Genomic DNA, 14,050 nt, shown 5'->3' on the forward strand with positions numbered 1-14,050 from the left:
GCTTCTCTTTGGATCTGTAGACAGGGCCTTCTCAGCAAGTTGCAATGCAAGTATGTGAGCTTGCTAAAGAGTCCAGAGTTGTGTTTCATCATCTCAGGACAGATTAAAAGAAGACAAATTATGTGATAAAAGTGTAACAAGGGGTACAGAATGGTTGTGATTTAAGGAAGTAGGTGGTAAACTCCATCAAAATTTAATTTTGTATGTTAAAAATCAATGTTCATCATTTTCTGTCCAAAAGACTTATGCATGTAATCTCTGGCCTCTATTCTTTTTAATACCTACATATGCATTGATCATACTCTATATGAAATGGAAATGCGGGAGAAAATAATCAAACCAGATATTTCTCACCACACTACAAACTCTCTTAGGAGTTACATTTTTTTTTTTTTTAAAGCACAGTGTTTGAAATGTATTAACCATCAATCAAGCCAAGGGCAGCACCACTGTCTGAAATTGTGATAAAACAGCAAAGCAAAGGAAAATTTTCTCCATACAGCCTGGCATTTCAAGGCCAGCAGCTAAAGATTACACTCTCAGGAAAGAAAGAACTCTTGTCAAAACTACCTTTATGCCATACAACATACCTTTATTCACTATCTCTTTCTACAAGAGCTAAACATTTAACTATAAATCAGAAAATATAGTGAAGTAAAATTATTGAAAACAGAACAAAAGAAAACCAAAAGCAAAACAAATTCAAACCAGTCTATGGTCTTATTCCGGATCAGATGAAGCCTACCCTTCATGGTATCTGTTAATATACTACTTTTTGTTTTGAATGTTCTGTCTTAGCATTAATTTGGTTTATTAGTGAAAGCGAAAATGTATTTAATTTAAGAAATAGATTAAATCTGGATTGGTTTTGTTTTGTGGCTTCTTGTCCTCCCTGAAAATGTTCCAAGTCATCACTGCAAAATGCAGATACTAGATATGCCAGCAACGTTCCTTTCTCACCCTCTCTTTATTGTTTTTATTCTTACTCTAATTTTTATTTTGGAAGGATTTTTAAAACTAAGTATTGGTTTGTTTATATTAAAATATATTAATATTAGTTGAAAAAATTAATATATAAAATGTTTCCCACTATAAAATACTAAAGATATTTGAGTATTATCAGTGACCAAGTAGTTGATTCAATGAACCTTACTAATATTGATGAATTATTTAAAATATTTATATTCTATAGCATACAACTCCTTCCACTGCACATATGGATATGAGGTAAATGATGTAAAATGCGGTAGCTATGATGTTGAAAATAAAAACATAAAACATAAGCTAGAATAATAATTATCTAGTGTGATGATGATATAACTCAGAGCTGACCTCACAGCTTATAGTTTAGTCTTTGGTTTTATATCTTTAAAAAGTGGAGTATCACCAAGAAAACTTTTTATTTAAAACTTTATGATATTTTTATACATTGTAAACAATTACATTATAAGTTAATAAAATTAATAAAATGATTATTATTGGTTCCCAGGGGATGTTTTAAAAGTACTAAGCATGAAGGATAACAAATACAAAAGAAGCATGTGAATTTAGAAACAGGATTATACTAATTTACTAGTTATTCTAAGGTTTATTAGTTCCGCAACAAAAGTCAATTTAAGAATTTTGACTGTTTAAAAGCATGAAAAAAAAGTGATTGAAACTTAATATATATCTTTTATATTAAATAATGCAAAAGCTATTAAATGTATAGCAACCTTTTAAAATGTAACTTTATCTTGGCAAGCAGGATATATGCACTTCTTTATTTTGGCAAGTAAAAGACATGAAGTAAGTAAGAGTGACTGACTTGGTCTAGCCAACAACTTCACAGTTATTCCAAGTATTGTACTCCATGGAATTGGGAATCTCAGCTCAGTAAATCTATGTTAAAATTATTTGAGAAAATGCCCATCAATTCATGAATGGATTAGCAAAATGTGGTATATGTATACCATGGAATATTACTCAGCTATTAGAAATAATGGCGATATGGCATCTCTTTGTTTCTCCTGGAGAGAGTTGGAACCCATTCTATTAAGTGAAGTATCCCAAGAATGGAAAAATAAGCACCACATGTACTCACCAGCAAACTGGTTTCCCTGAGTGCACATTTGGGAATAACACCAATTGGGTATCGGACAGAAGTGGGGGCTGGGTGGAAGGGATGGGTGTATACCTACTTGATGAGTGCAATGCACACTGCCTGGGGAATGGACACGCTTGAAGTTCTGACTAGGGGGGATGGGGTGGGGGGAGGGTATGGGTGCACACCTACATGATGAGTGTGATGTGCACTGTCTAGGGAATGGACATGCTTGAAGCTCAGACTCGGGGGGATGGGGGGGCATGAGCAATATATATAACCTGAACTTTTGTACCCCCATAATGAGCTGAAATAAAAAAATAAATAAATAAAAATAAAAGGAAACAAATTAATCCAAAAAATAAAAAAATAAAAAAATAAATTATTTGAGATGCTAATATCTATAGCATCTCAATAGCATCTCCATCTTTAATACAGATTTCATACAAAAATGTCATTAGTAACCACAAAATAAAACCAGAGTCACAGACTTCCACTTTTTGGATTCTTGAATGTTTTATGGACATAAGGACAACACAGTTTGTACAGCTTTTTCCGTAGCTCCAACTATTTACACGCTGATGATCCCCAAATCCCTACGTCTAGACTAGACCATTACCATGAGTGTCAGTCCCATATCTCCAATTGCCACAGGGACATCTCTGTCTAGGGTCTCCACAGGAACCTTAAACTTGCTATGTGTAAAACTGATCTCATCATCTCCCTTAAACTGGTCTGTTCTTCTTTCCCTTTCTATGTTAATGGCTGCATCACTTACCTAGACACTCAAGGAGTCCAGCCTCTACTCTACCCTATTTCTCCTTCCATATTTAATCAATTACTAAGTGTGTCAATCCTATTTCCTAAATATCTACTGATTAAGCTTCTTTCATTCACCTCCACAGTCAGGCCCCAATTAGTTTTTATTTGGATTATTTCAACAGCTTTGTACCTAGTTTCTTTTTCTTGGTTTCCCTCATTTCCATCCATCCTCCACAATGCCCTCACTGACTGAAAAGGACCACTCCTTTACGCAGGTTTATTCAATTGCTCATTTTCAGGAATCAGAAGGTCCATCGTCACCTGTCATCTGCTTCCTTTCAAACCTAATCCTTAAATGGCTCTTATTCAAAATATTTTCTTTCTTTTGTGCAAGCTGGTTCTTCTGCCTGGAAAGCCATTTGTTAATTAACTCATTTATTAACAAAATATTTATTGTCAAGTATGTACTAGACATTGTGTAGAATGTTGAAGATACAAAGAGACGAAAGATATGATCCTTAGCTTCAATCAAGATCTCTCAGTGAACTTGCCACCATGTTTCCTTTGTTTCACTTTTGGATATAGGAAGTTTAAGATATCTATGGAGGCAGATAAACTCCTACTCTTCCTTTCCAACTGAATGCAAGAGGCACCTCGTCTCAGGATCTTCCTTAGCATTCCCATCTTTCTCTTGAGTGTAGCAGGGAGCGCGATTTCTATAACACTTTCATACATCACTGTAACTCATTCATGGCTTGTTTGAGTTTTTCTCACTAGGCTGTGAGCTTCTTGAGATCAAGTGCCTTATTGTGTCCCCAGAGTTAAGAAATATGCCTGATCCACAGGATATTTCATTCAGTAAATGTCCAAATAAGACATATGCCCACAATATATGACGTGACAACAGTATGCACATTTTAATAGTTATGCTGATTCTTCAAAGCAGTAGCAATTCTTAAAGCCAAGAAATCTATATTGAAAGTCTCTGCCTTTCTACACACTTGCTTGCTACAGTTATGCATCTACTTTTTCTTCATTTGAGGCAAAATTGTCTATATATATAGATTTTAAAAAACATTTTTCTAGCTTTAAAGAAATATAATTACTAAGAATTTGTAATATAAAAGAAGGCACTAAAAATAACATGTTTTAAAGTAATATGTATTTGATATTTTCCTTTTATGACTTTTATATACAATTTTATTTTTAAATCAAAAGTTATATATGTTATTTTGTGTTTTTCACCCAACATATTGTGAATCCTTTAATGTATCATTTATTGCTCTTTGAAGGTAATTCTAAGCTGATATATTATTCATGTGGCCAGTCTACAACTTACTTTATACATCTCTATTCTATAGGATAGATACTTAGAATGGAAACTATTGACTCAGAAGCATAAACTTTTAAAGGCTCTGAATATACGTAAAACAGCTTTCTAGAAAGTTTGCACACATTCAAATTTATTTCTATATTAAATTCCAGAAGACATTGCTTATCACAGTTACTCCTTAAAATTTACCTTCACATAGAAATGGGATTTATTGGTATTTTTTGTAACAGTTTATAGAAGAATGATTGATATGCACAGATGGCAAACTGTATAGCAACATGGTCACAAACCTAATCTTATTTAGTTCTCACAATAACCCCATGAAGTAGATGCTATTACCTCTATTAAAGCTGGGGAAACTGAGGCTTGGGTAGGATAACATTCAAACAGCCTATTTATTAAAGTCTTCAGTCAGGAATTCCCATTCAACCCTCAAGAATTTGGTAGAGAGAAAGTAGCACGTAAAGAGTAGCTATTTCATTTTTTTCCCTCCTTTCTTTCTAGTTAATGTACAATTTGACAGATGGCCCTTAATAAAAAGTGCTATATCTCAGGGTTTCATTTTTATCAGTATTAAATTGCCAAACTGCAAACTAAACTAATTCAAATGGACTGACAATCCACAGAGTTGTTAAGGAGTCTATTCCCATTGCAGATGGAATCTGTTCCTGAGCTATAGTTTTCTTCTTTATTCAGAAGACTATTAATATTACTGTATGACATGATATTTCATGTTTAATGGCTACTCTTTTTTTTTTTTTTTTTTGAGACAGAGTCTCGCTCTGTTGCCCGGGCTAGAGTGCCATGGGGTCAGCCCAGCTCACAGCAGCCTCAAACTCCTGGGCTCAAGCAATCCGCCTGCCTCAGCCTCCCGAGTAGCTGGGACTACAGGCATGCGCCACCATGCCCGACTAATTTTTCTATATATATTTTTAGCTGTCCATATAATTTCTTTCTATTTTTAGTAGAGACGGGGTCTCACTCTTGCTCAGGCTGGTCTCGAACTCCTGAGCTCAAACAATCCGCCCGCCTCGGCCTCCCAGAGTGCTAGGATTACAGGCATGAGCCACCGTTCCCGGCCATGGCTACTCTTTTAACAGAGTGTCAAGGAAGGTAGTGGAAACAGAAGTAGCCTTTGAGATGGTCATTCAGAATAGCAAACTGAGTTTTACTCTGGCTAAAAATGACAAATTCTTACCTTAACTATTAATCCTTTTGAGTCAACCAACCATATCTTTTTGATGGCTTTCTCTTTTGGTAAACCTTCTTTTTCCATGGCCATAACGATCAGGTGTGCAATCCCTAAGGCAGCCTGAGAAAGAGGTATGAAAACAAAAATTTTAACAGTTGTTCCACATGATATTTTATTATCAAGGGTTACATTTCACTTCGTTTTGTCTTTGTTAGTAAAGAAGTACAAAATGACTCTGTCTATTTTGTACTAATATAGCTAAAGAGCTATATTCATTCATTTATATTGGGAGCAAAGTATTTTTGTCACATTTGGGTTAAGCCAAATGACAATTACTTACCCTTCTTACTACAACAGGAACACTATTATGTGGTCTGCTACTTAGTGACAGATAAATCAGTGATGTTCTTGATTGTTAGTATTTTAATCCTATTAATGTAGTCAAGATTTGCTCCAACAAGAAAAATATTGAATTTAAAATAATGAACTGGACAACCTTGAACACTGGATGTATTGTTTATTGTTAGGTTCAATCTCTTCTAATTGAATTTGAAGGATGAAGCCTGGTCATTTGGATGGGAACTTGACCAATTAGGCAACCAAATGAAACTGACAAAATATCTGTGTTCCCAAGAATTTATTCACTATCTTAATTTGGACAAATAAAGTGTTGTGAAATTTTTTACAAGATTAAAGGAATCAATATTTGGTAAATTTTGTAATAATCTGTGAGAACCAGTATCTTTTCAGGGACAAACAAGTGCTAGTTTTGAATCATCCAACCATGAATACTTCTGCCCTGTTAAGTATTGAGAACAGACCTGTGCCGCTCATCAAAACCCTTTGAAAATTCAAAGAGGTTTTACTAAAAGTAAAGACAGCATGTAATAATCCACAAAATAAAGAATTCAAATGTTAATGAGCTGTTATTTGGCCTTGATTTTTATTTCAACATAAAAGTGAATGAGATTTACATTCTGAATAATTTCACATATTTGTCTTAGTATTCAAATTCCAGCTTCATGTATTTTATTTTATTTTCACAGCAAGGAAAATGAAAACCAACACTACACACTCAAATTTCTATCAGTGTCACTTTTTTGTTCACAATCTTGTTAAATTTGAAAATTTAAAGTTTCTTAAAATATATATACATAGCCACAATGTATTTCTCTATTTATTACATGCTATATTTCTAAAGAGATTTTGGCAGTTTTCCCACAAGAAGCTCAGAGTCAACTAATATTTTAATTTCTATTTGGAATTATTATTTACTGGAGTCTAGTTTTCTTCTTTCAAATGATTAAATTATAGCAAATAAAAACTGAAGGCATAATTTGGTCTTGCTGCAATTTCCTTCCAACAATTGAACATGTTTTGGTTCTTTTGCATATGAACAGTTATAATACACTCTGAGTCCCTAATTCAAAATATTTCTTTCTTAAAAACATGTGTATAGTTACATATGTGAACACTGAATTGTGAGTCAAATTAAGAAAATGTATATGTGACAAGTCAGCATCAGATATACACACTTAAATACTCAAAGGCTTTCATATATAAGCATACACTGGGAACTTTTTTTCCTGCATAGCACAGGAAATTATGCATATGAAAATCTATGGAAACATTTGATAATCTTGTAAATTTAAAAAAGAAAAATATCTCTATACTTCTCTACTGAAGTCTCATATGAAAAATTATTAATAATATGCCTCAATAATTTGGGGATCTTTAATAAAAGCCTATAGTTGTAATACACTAAAATATGAAAGAATACTTTAAATTTTCCATTAATGAGCAATTAAAAGTAATTATATGTTCATTAGTTAAAATAACATAAGTATTACAAAAGGCAGGTACCTCTCCAGCTCCTTGAAATAGTATTGTCTGATCAGACAGTTTGTTCTTGGTTATTCGAAGAGCTGCAAGGAGACCTGCAACTGCAACAGATGCTGTTCCTGAAACAAGTAATAAATATCCTTTAGTAATCCTCAAACAGGCCCTGCCAAGTCCTAGGCCTGTACTCACATCTTGAAACTGTCACAAACTAGGTTAACTAGGATTGTCAGGAAACCTGTTGGTTGTCTGATCCCATGCTTGCATATGAGATAAAACTCTCAGGCTACTGACATCAATATTTTAAGAGAGCAGCTTACTACTATTCTTGAAATGTTCCAAAAAGAAGATACTGTGACTTATTTTGGTGACACAATGAGTAAGAGCATGGGATTTGGATTCCTATGTGGATTCTAGTTCAATCCACTTACTAGCTGAAAGAATTTAGAGACATTATTTCGCACATCAAATAAATAGTTTCCTCATTTGCAAAATTGTTTCACTATATGAGATGAGAGATAAGTAAGTGATATTAGATTCTTCTATCTAATTACTAATGTGGTTTTGAAATCTATTGTTGATCCCCTTCACAAAAAGTAGTCACATAGTGAATGCTTGCTGGTAATGGTGTTGACGGTAATGATATTTTTCATACATTTGGAATTTAATGTTTTAATTTTCAAATTTGAAAAATTAGCTGTTAATAGCAATTAAAATCTGATTTATTGCATTCTTTCATTGGTTTTCTACCTACGATGATCATTAGTAGATCCCAAAAGTGCTAGACAAAATTAATATAAAATTTATTTAGAATAAAAATTGTGTTTTCCTAATCATGTCTCATAGGCATAGAAACTTCACAAGTTCTAATTACATTACTTCACCATATAAGCTTGCACAGATCCCAGAGCTGTTCTCTTGCTTTGAACATAATTACACAGCTTAACTTCTTTATGGCTTATGCCTAAAATAAAACTGCAGCTTCTTGTAGTGCTTTCCAGCTGTATCTACATTTTACTTTTCTAAAGTAACATTCTCCCTATAATGTTTCCTAGATCACTCAGGGGTAGTAAAGCCTAGTTAAACTTTAAATACCCGTACTTTGTTAAAACATAAATTAGAGTAGGTTTGATGAATGACACAATGATGAAGTATTATGTATGCCAAGTACCAAAGATATTCCACATTTTGCTATCTGTAGATTTGTTCTTTTCAGTCTTTTGGTTTGTTTCTTGTACAGTCAGGTAGTCATAAATAAGACCACAATAAATAATTGTTTAAAGCCTGTATGTCTTTTCTGTGTTTTTTTTTTATTTAGGATCACAATGTAAACTGTAAAAATAAAATGTTTGCAACTTTGAGTCACCACTGCAGTAATTATAAACTGTGATAAGTCATATATTATGCAAAAGACTCTCTTCTATACATTATTTAAAATGAAAGTCTATGCAAAAATATGGCAGAGAATAAAGGTCAATAAAGAAAGGAAATGAAAATAGCTATTGGATCTGGCAATTACATCACCAGTGACCTTTCAGAGAACTATTTTAATGACATGTGTACTTGTTAGGGCTGAAGATGGAGGACAATGTGCTGAGGCAGAAATGAAAGGTGAAGAACAGGGAGAGCAGGTGTGGAGTATTCCTTGGAAAAGCTTAGACAAGAAAAGGAAGAATGGGGTGAAGATGGAGATGGAATGGGAAGGAAACAGGGTTGAGGCAAATATTTTATTTTTATATTTTTAAGGAAAGAATGACACAGGCTGCTGGAGGGGAAAAAAAGATTGAAGAAACAATTTTAAGAATTAAAGCAATTAAACATGGTCATAGACCAAGGGGAAGAAGGTAATAGAGAGAAAGAGATTGAAGTTACAGGAGAAGAAGCTGTCTTCCAACTCTAATGAGCTTTCCCCAGGTGGCAGGGTGTCATTATTAGTCAAGAAAAGTAATATTTGAAAAATTCCACTAGATTAAATTCTTTTGTAATAAAAATATTTAACAAAATATAAAAATATTTTAAAAAATACAATAGAACATTGCATTCTAACTCATGGGCTGCTTTTTCTGATAAATATTTAGCAAATTCTAATACAACAAAATAGTCTAAAATAGTTTTTTCCATTTTAATGTAAAGAAATCTGGAATGCAATTATGAAATCTACACATTAAAAAGGCATTTTGGAATATTAATTGTAAGCCTTAAACCAAATGAATATTAACTCAGTAAAATCTATGAATAAGAGGAAGGATACCCAGAATGACATTTTCTTTCTTTCTCTGTACAACTTGTCTGTACCATCAGTTATATCTAATATTTTGTCAAGTGAATGGTGCCAAAAGGAAGAATACCACTGATATGAGAAGATAGCAAACACCAAATTACACCATAAACTAAAAATGATACCAATTTGAAAAGAATACTAATAGAAGCAAGAGGCTTTTGATACTAAGTAATCTTGCTAATGAAAGATTATACCTTAGATATTTTTGATGTTATGGCTCAACAACTAAGTATGTCATGTCTGATCTTTTAACACTTAAAAATTTTAACTTATAAAAATTATCTCATTCCATACTTACTATTTTAACATAATTTTTATCTCTTAAAAATATAGCTATCTTATCATGTCAATAATATATTTTAAAATATTATTTTGTACAGTTGTAATATTCTATACTACAGATATATGACAATTCATTTAACTAAACCTGTATTTTTGGATATTTAGAGGTCTTCTGATTTTTTTGCTATTAAAAACTGCATTGCAATGAATATCCTTGTACATTTACTTTATGCACATTTATTTCCTCAGGATAAATTTCTAAAAATAGAATTACTGTATTGGCTTGAAGCTCTGCATATTTTAAAGGCTTTTTGACACAAATTGGCTCCCCAAGAGTTGTACCAATTTATACTTCCACAATCATTGTATGAGAATGATCACTTTCTAAAAGCATCATTAACAGTGGGATTATAACAAAAATCTTTGCCAGCTTGATAGAGAAAATCAGTTTCTCATTTGCTGCTTAACTTTTTAAAACTTGATAGTAAGGTTAGACTTTAAAAACATATTTACTGGCCATGGTATTCATTCTTTTGTGAATGTCTGTTCTACTGTGTCTGATTTTAATCTTTTCAACCATCAAAGCATTCAGTATAAGATTACACTACATTTATAAAAATGTAACCTAATGTATTAATTGCATTTTTTAAAAATTCTAACAAGTCAAACTAGTTTATTATGGCTACAATTTCTATGTGCAATATTTATAGTATCATATTACAGAATAGCCATTCGAGAGAAGAAAAATCTCCCTTTGTAGCTTATTTTAAAAGATTAGATGTTGATACCTATTCTTTCAATCTGAAATTGCTGAATTCTGGTGGTCTTCAGATTTTATAATTAAATGTCCAATTTCTTATTAGATTTAATTTGTGCATTTTTTCCAGTTAAAAATAATTTACAATCAGAATGCATTTATGTCTAAAATAAATTTGAACCAAAATTTGTATCACTTAAGATTATATTAGATCACTAATACAGTAGAATTTTAAGCATATTTCTCTTTAATCAAATACTTTTCATAAAATAATATCTTTAACTAACACATCTGTTAAAAAAAAAAAAAAAGAAAAAAATGTCCACCCTAAAGTCCAGTATAAACACATTTATTTACATGGTAAGGTTGTAATGGTTACATAATTATTTTCATTGGCACTAGAATGTAATTTCTGTGCCCACGATGGGGAAAGTATTACATCTGTGGGCATAATGGCAAAAACATAAAGTTAAAAGGTAAAAAAGAAACATATGGAGAAAATATGTCATAAGGACACAATATGGAGAAGTGTACAAAATGGTTTGGTCATTTCTAGTCAGAACCCCAATAACTTGCCAAAGGTTTTCTCTAGTCAGAGATTAGACACATTGTCCTCAAACTTTTCTTTGTTTCCTAAGGCAGAGATACTCTAAAATTCCTATGTGGAAATAAGCAGACTATATGCGTGCAGGTTATATTTCAGGCCAGCTTAGTTGGGGTGAAAAAAACCTGGTTATTTAATGCCTCCATAGCGGTGACCCGTGGGGGATACTCTGCTGTGGATCCTCAGGGCTCTTCCCCATGCACTGCTTTTGACCTTGGCTTGGCTCTTGCCTCAGATTTCCTGTGCTGCAGACTTTAATCCTGATGTACCCCAGGCCCTGATCTCTAAATTCCTGGCTTTGGTTGATAGAAATTCTGACCCTAATTCCTGATTGCTTACTTTGTTTAATGATTTGGATTTAGCATTGTTTTTCTTAAACTGAACTCTGATTCTTATTGATTCTGCACAATGATTCAAAATTATAGAATACTGGTCTTTAACCTGCATATGAACATCTCCATGGGACCCACAAAATCAAAAGATATAGAATATTAAAGAAAGGATGGTATAGGTTGTTAAATAGCTTACCAGTGGCTCTTTTAGAGACTACTGCAAAATGAAAAGCTAAGTGACTTAAAGACGCTGGTCCGCAATGCCTGTGTTTGTAGGTCAGAGGCACTCTACCATCATACACGGTATCTTCCAGTTAGACTTGCAACACATTAAAACCAGTCTGTCTTCCTACAGCTCACATTTACAATTCTTAACTCCTGGAAATTTCCAGGTTATTTCTTTCTGAAACCCTCCAAATATTTACTTCTCATGAATAAATACTCAAAAAGAAATTTAACACAAAAAAAGACTAAAACAAAGTTTAAACAACTTAAGCATCTTTGTCATGAAAATGAGAACTAAAGAACAATGTAATTAACATGTCTAAGAATTTGGGGGAAAGAAAGATTTATCAATTACTTTTGTGTACTTCAAAAGGTATAAAGAGACTCATGATTTTTAAACACATTAAATTTAAATAGTTGTCATCCTAAAGCACTTAAGCATACTGAATTTAAAAAATATTTATAAAGTACATTTCAGTTGATAGGGTATTTTTGCAAATAATTATTTTGCCCTTAATATAGAGTCCATGAGAGAAACACTACCATCCCCATTTTACATTTAAACTTTTCTTTGATCATTTCCAATGACATTCACTTTTATTCCACTTTGGCTACCTTCTTCCTAAATTTCATCATGGTGTTTGCCATCACTCAGACCTAATCCTTCTTGGAAGTATTACATTAGAATACCTCACCCATGGTCTATCTTCACAGGTCTTTTATGTCTAGGCCCTTCTGCCTACCTAGGAGTCCTTGTATCTTCACTTCCTTCCCTATCCAGGCTACTGTCACCGTCATCACTTCAACCTTAGCTCTTATTCTACTGCCCTATCTTTGCAGTTACAGTAAATTATCTAGCATAGATAAATGCAACTGCACATCTTGGTCCTGCCTATTCCTAAATCACTGAACTCAGGCTGCTCCGTTTGGTGTCGTGATACCTTTAGGGTATTCAATTTCAACTGGCTCTTCAAATCCATTGACTGAAGTTTTTTGTGTTTCAGTCAGTTTTCTTTGTAGTTCTCTACAGAGGTTTTTTCAGATCTTTTTTATTTTCCTCAAACTTCTAATCCTATAGTTTCAAAGAAAAATTAAAAGTTATTAGATATATTTTTTACTCTGCTCAAATTTCTGATATTTTGGGTGTTTGGTTTTTTTTTTTTTTTATTAGAGACAGGGTCTCACTTGTCACCCAGGCTGGAGTGCAATGGCACAATCATAGGTCAACTGTAACCTCGAACTCCTAGACTCAAACAATCTTCCTTCCTCTTAGTCTCCCGAGTGTCTCAAACTACAGGTGTGTGCCAAGATGCCCAGCTTATATATACATATATATATATATATATATATATATATTTTTTTTTTTTTTTGCAGACACGGGGTTTCACTGTGTTTGCTGCCCAGGCTGTTCTCAAGCTCCTTGCCCCAAGTGATCCTCTGACTTTGGCCTCCCAAAGTACTGGGATTACAGACATGAGCCACACCTGGCCTGATCTATTGTTTCAAAGAAAAAAATAGAAGCTTTTATATAACTTCCTGCCATAAGTGACAAAATGAAAACTCAGACAGGTTAAGTATATTGATCAAAGTCCACAGCTAGTAAGAAGCAAAGCAAATCAGTCTGACTCATCAGTCCATGTTCTTAACCTCTACATGTAAGAATGTCTTTTATTTCCTCTTTTTCAGTTACTGGCCTGCCATTCTTCCACTTCTTTGTGGCAGAAACCTAAGCTCCACCCTTGACTCTTTCCTCACCGTCAATAACCAATCATCTACCTACTTTTCTCTATCTTCACTGGCACTTTCCTAGAATAAGGCACCATCATCACTACCTGGATTTCAGCAACAGCCTTCAAATTTGCTCCCATTCGATCTTGCTCTCTACACTGAAGGCAATGTGAGTAATCTTTTAAAAATGCAAACCTACTGTAGCCAACCTAACTTATTAGTTCAACTCTCACCACCTCCTTCAAAATTAATCCCTTAGGCCAAAGTTTGGCAAACTCTTTTTGGAAAGGGCCATAAAGTAAATACGTTAGGGCTTGTGCACTGTATAGTGTCTGTCCCAGAATTAATTCTGTTTTTGAGCATGAAACCAGCCATAAACAATACATGGGCATGGCTGTGTTGCAATAAAACTTCACAAAAACAGATAGTGGGCTGGATCTGGCCCAGAGGCCAACTCCTGCTTTAGACATACTATATTCATTCATTCCACTAAGATCAAGTACCTTCTACGGGTTATGCACTGTGTTAATGACAAGTTAATGATATAGTGATGGGAGAAACAGCCATGTTCCTTGACCTCACAGAGCTTAAGATTTAGTGGAGGAGATATTAATTTTAAAAACTTGCATAAA

General features: G+C 33.4%; 1 protein-coding gene across 1 annotated transcript in view; it reads right to left on the reverse strand.

Moving 5' to 3' along the window:
- ME1 (malic enzyme 1) overlaps positions 1-14,050 on the reverse strand; it is a 168,760-nt gene that overhangs the window by 22,611 nt on the left and 132,099 nt on the right. The window contains exons 8-9 of the mRNA XM_069487911.1: positions 7,234-7,331; positions 5,377-5,490 (exon numbers count right to left, since the gene is read on the reverse strand). Of these exons, the coding sequence (XP_069344012.1) occupies positions 5,377-5,490; positions 7,234-7,331 (212 nt within the window). The remainder of the gene's footprint in view (positions 1-5,376; positions 5,491-7,233; positions 7,332-14,050) is intronic.

The sequence above is a fragment of the Eulemur rufifrons genome, chromosome 15 (genome assembly GCF_041146395.1).
Source record: "Eulemur rufifrons isolate Redbay chromosome 15, OSU_ERuf_1, whole genome shotgun sequence".
Lineage (NCBI taxonomy): Eukaryota > Metazoa > Chordata > Mammalia > Primates > Lemuridae > Eulemur > Eulemur rufifrons.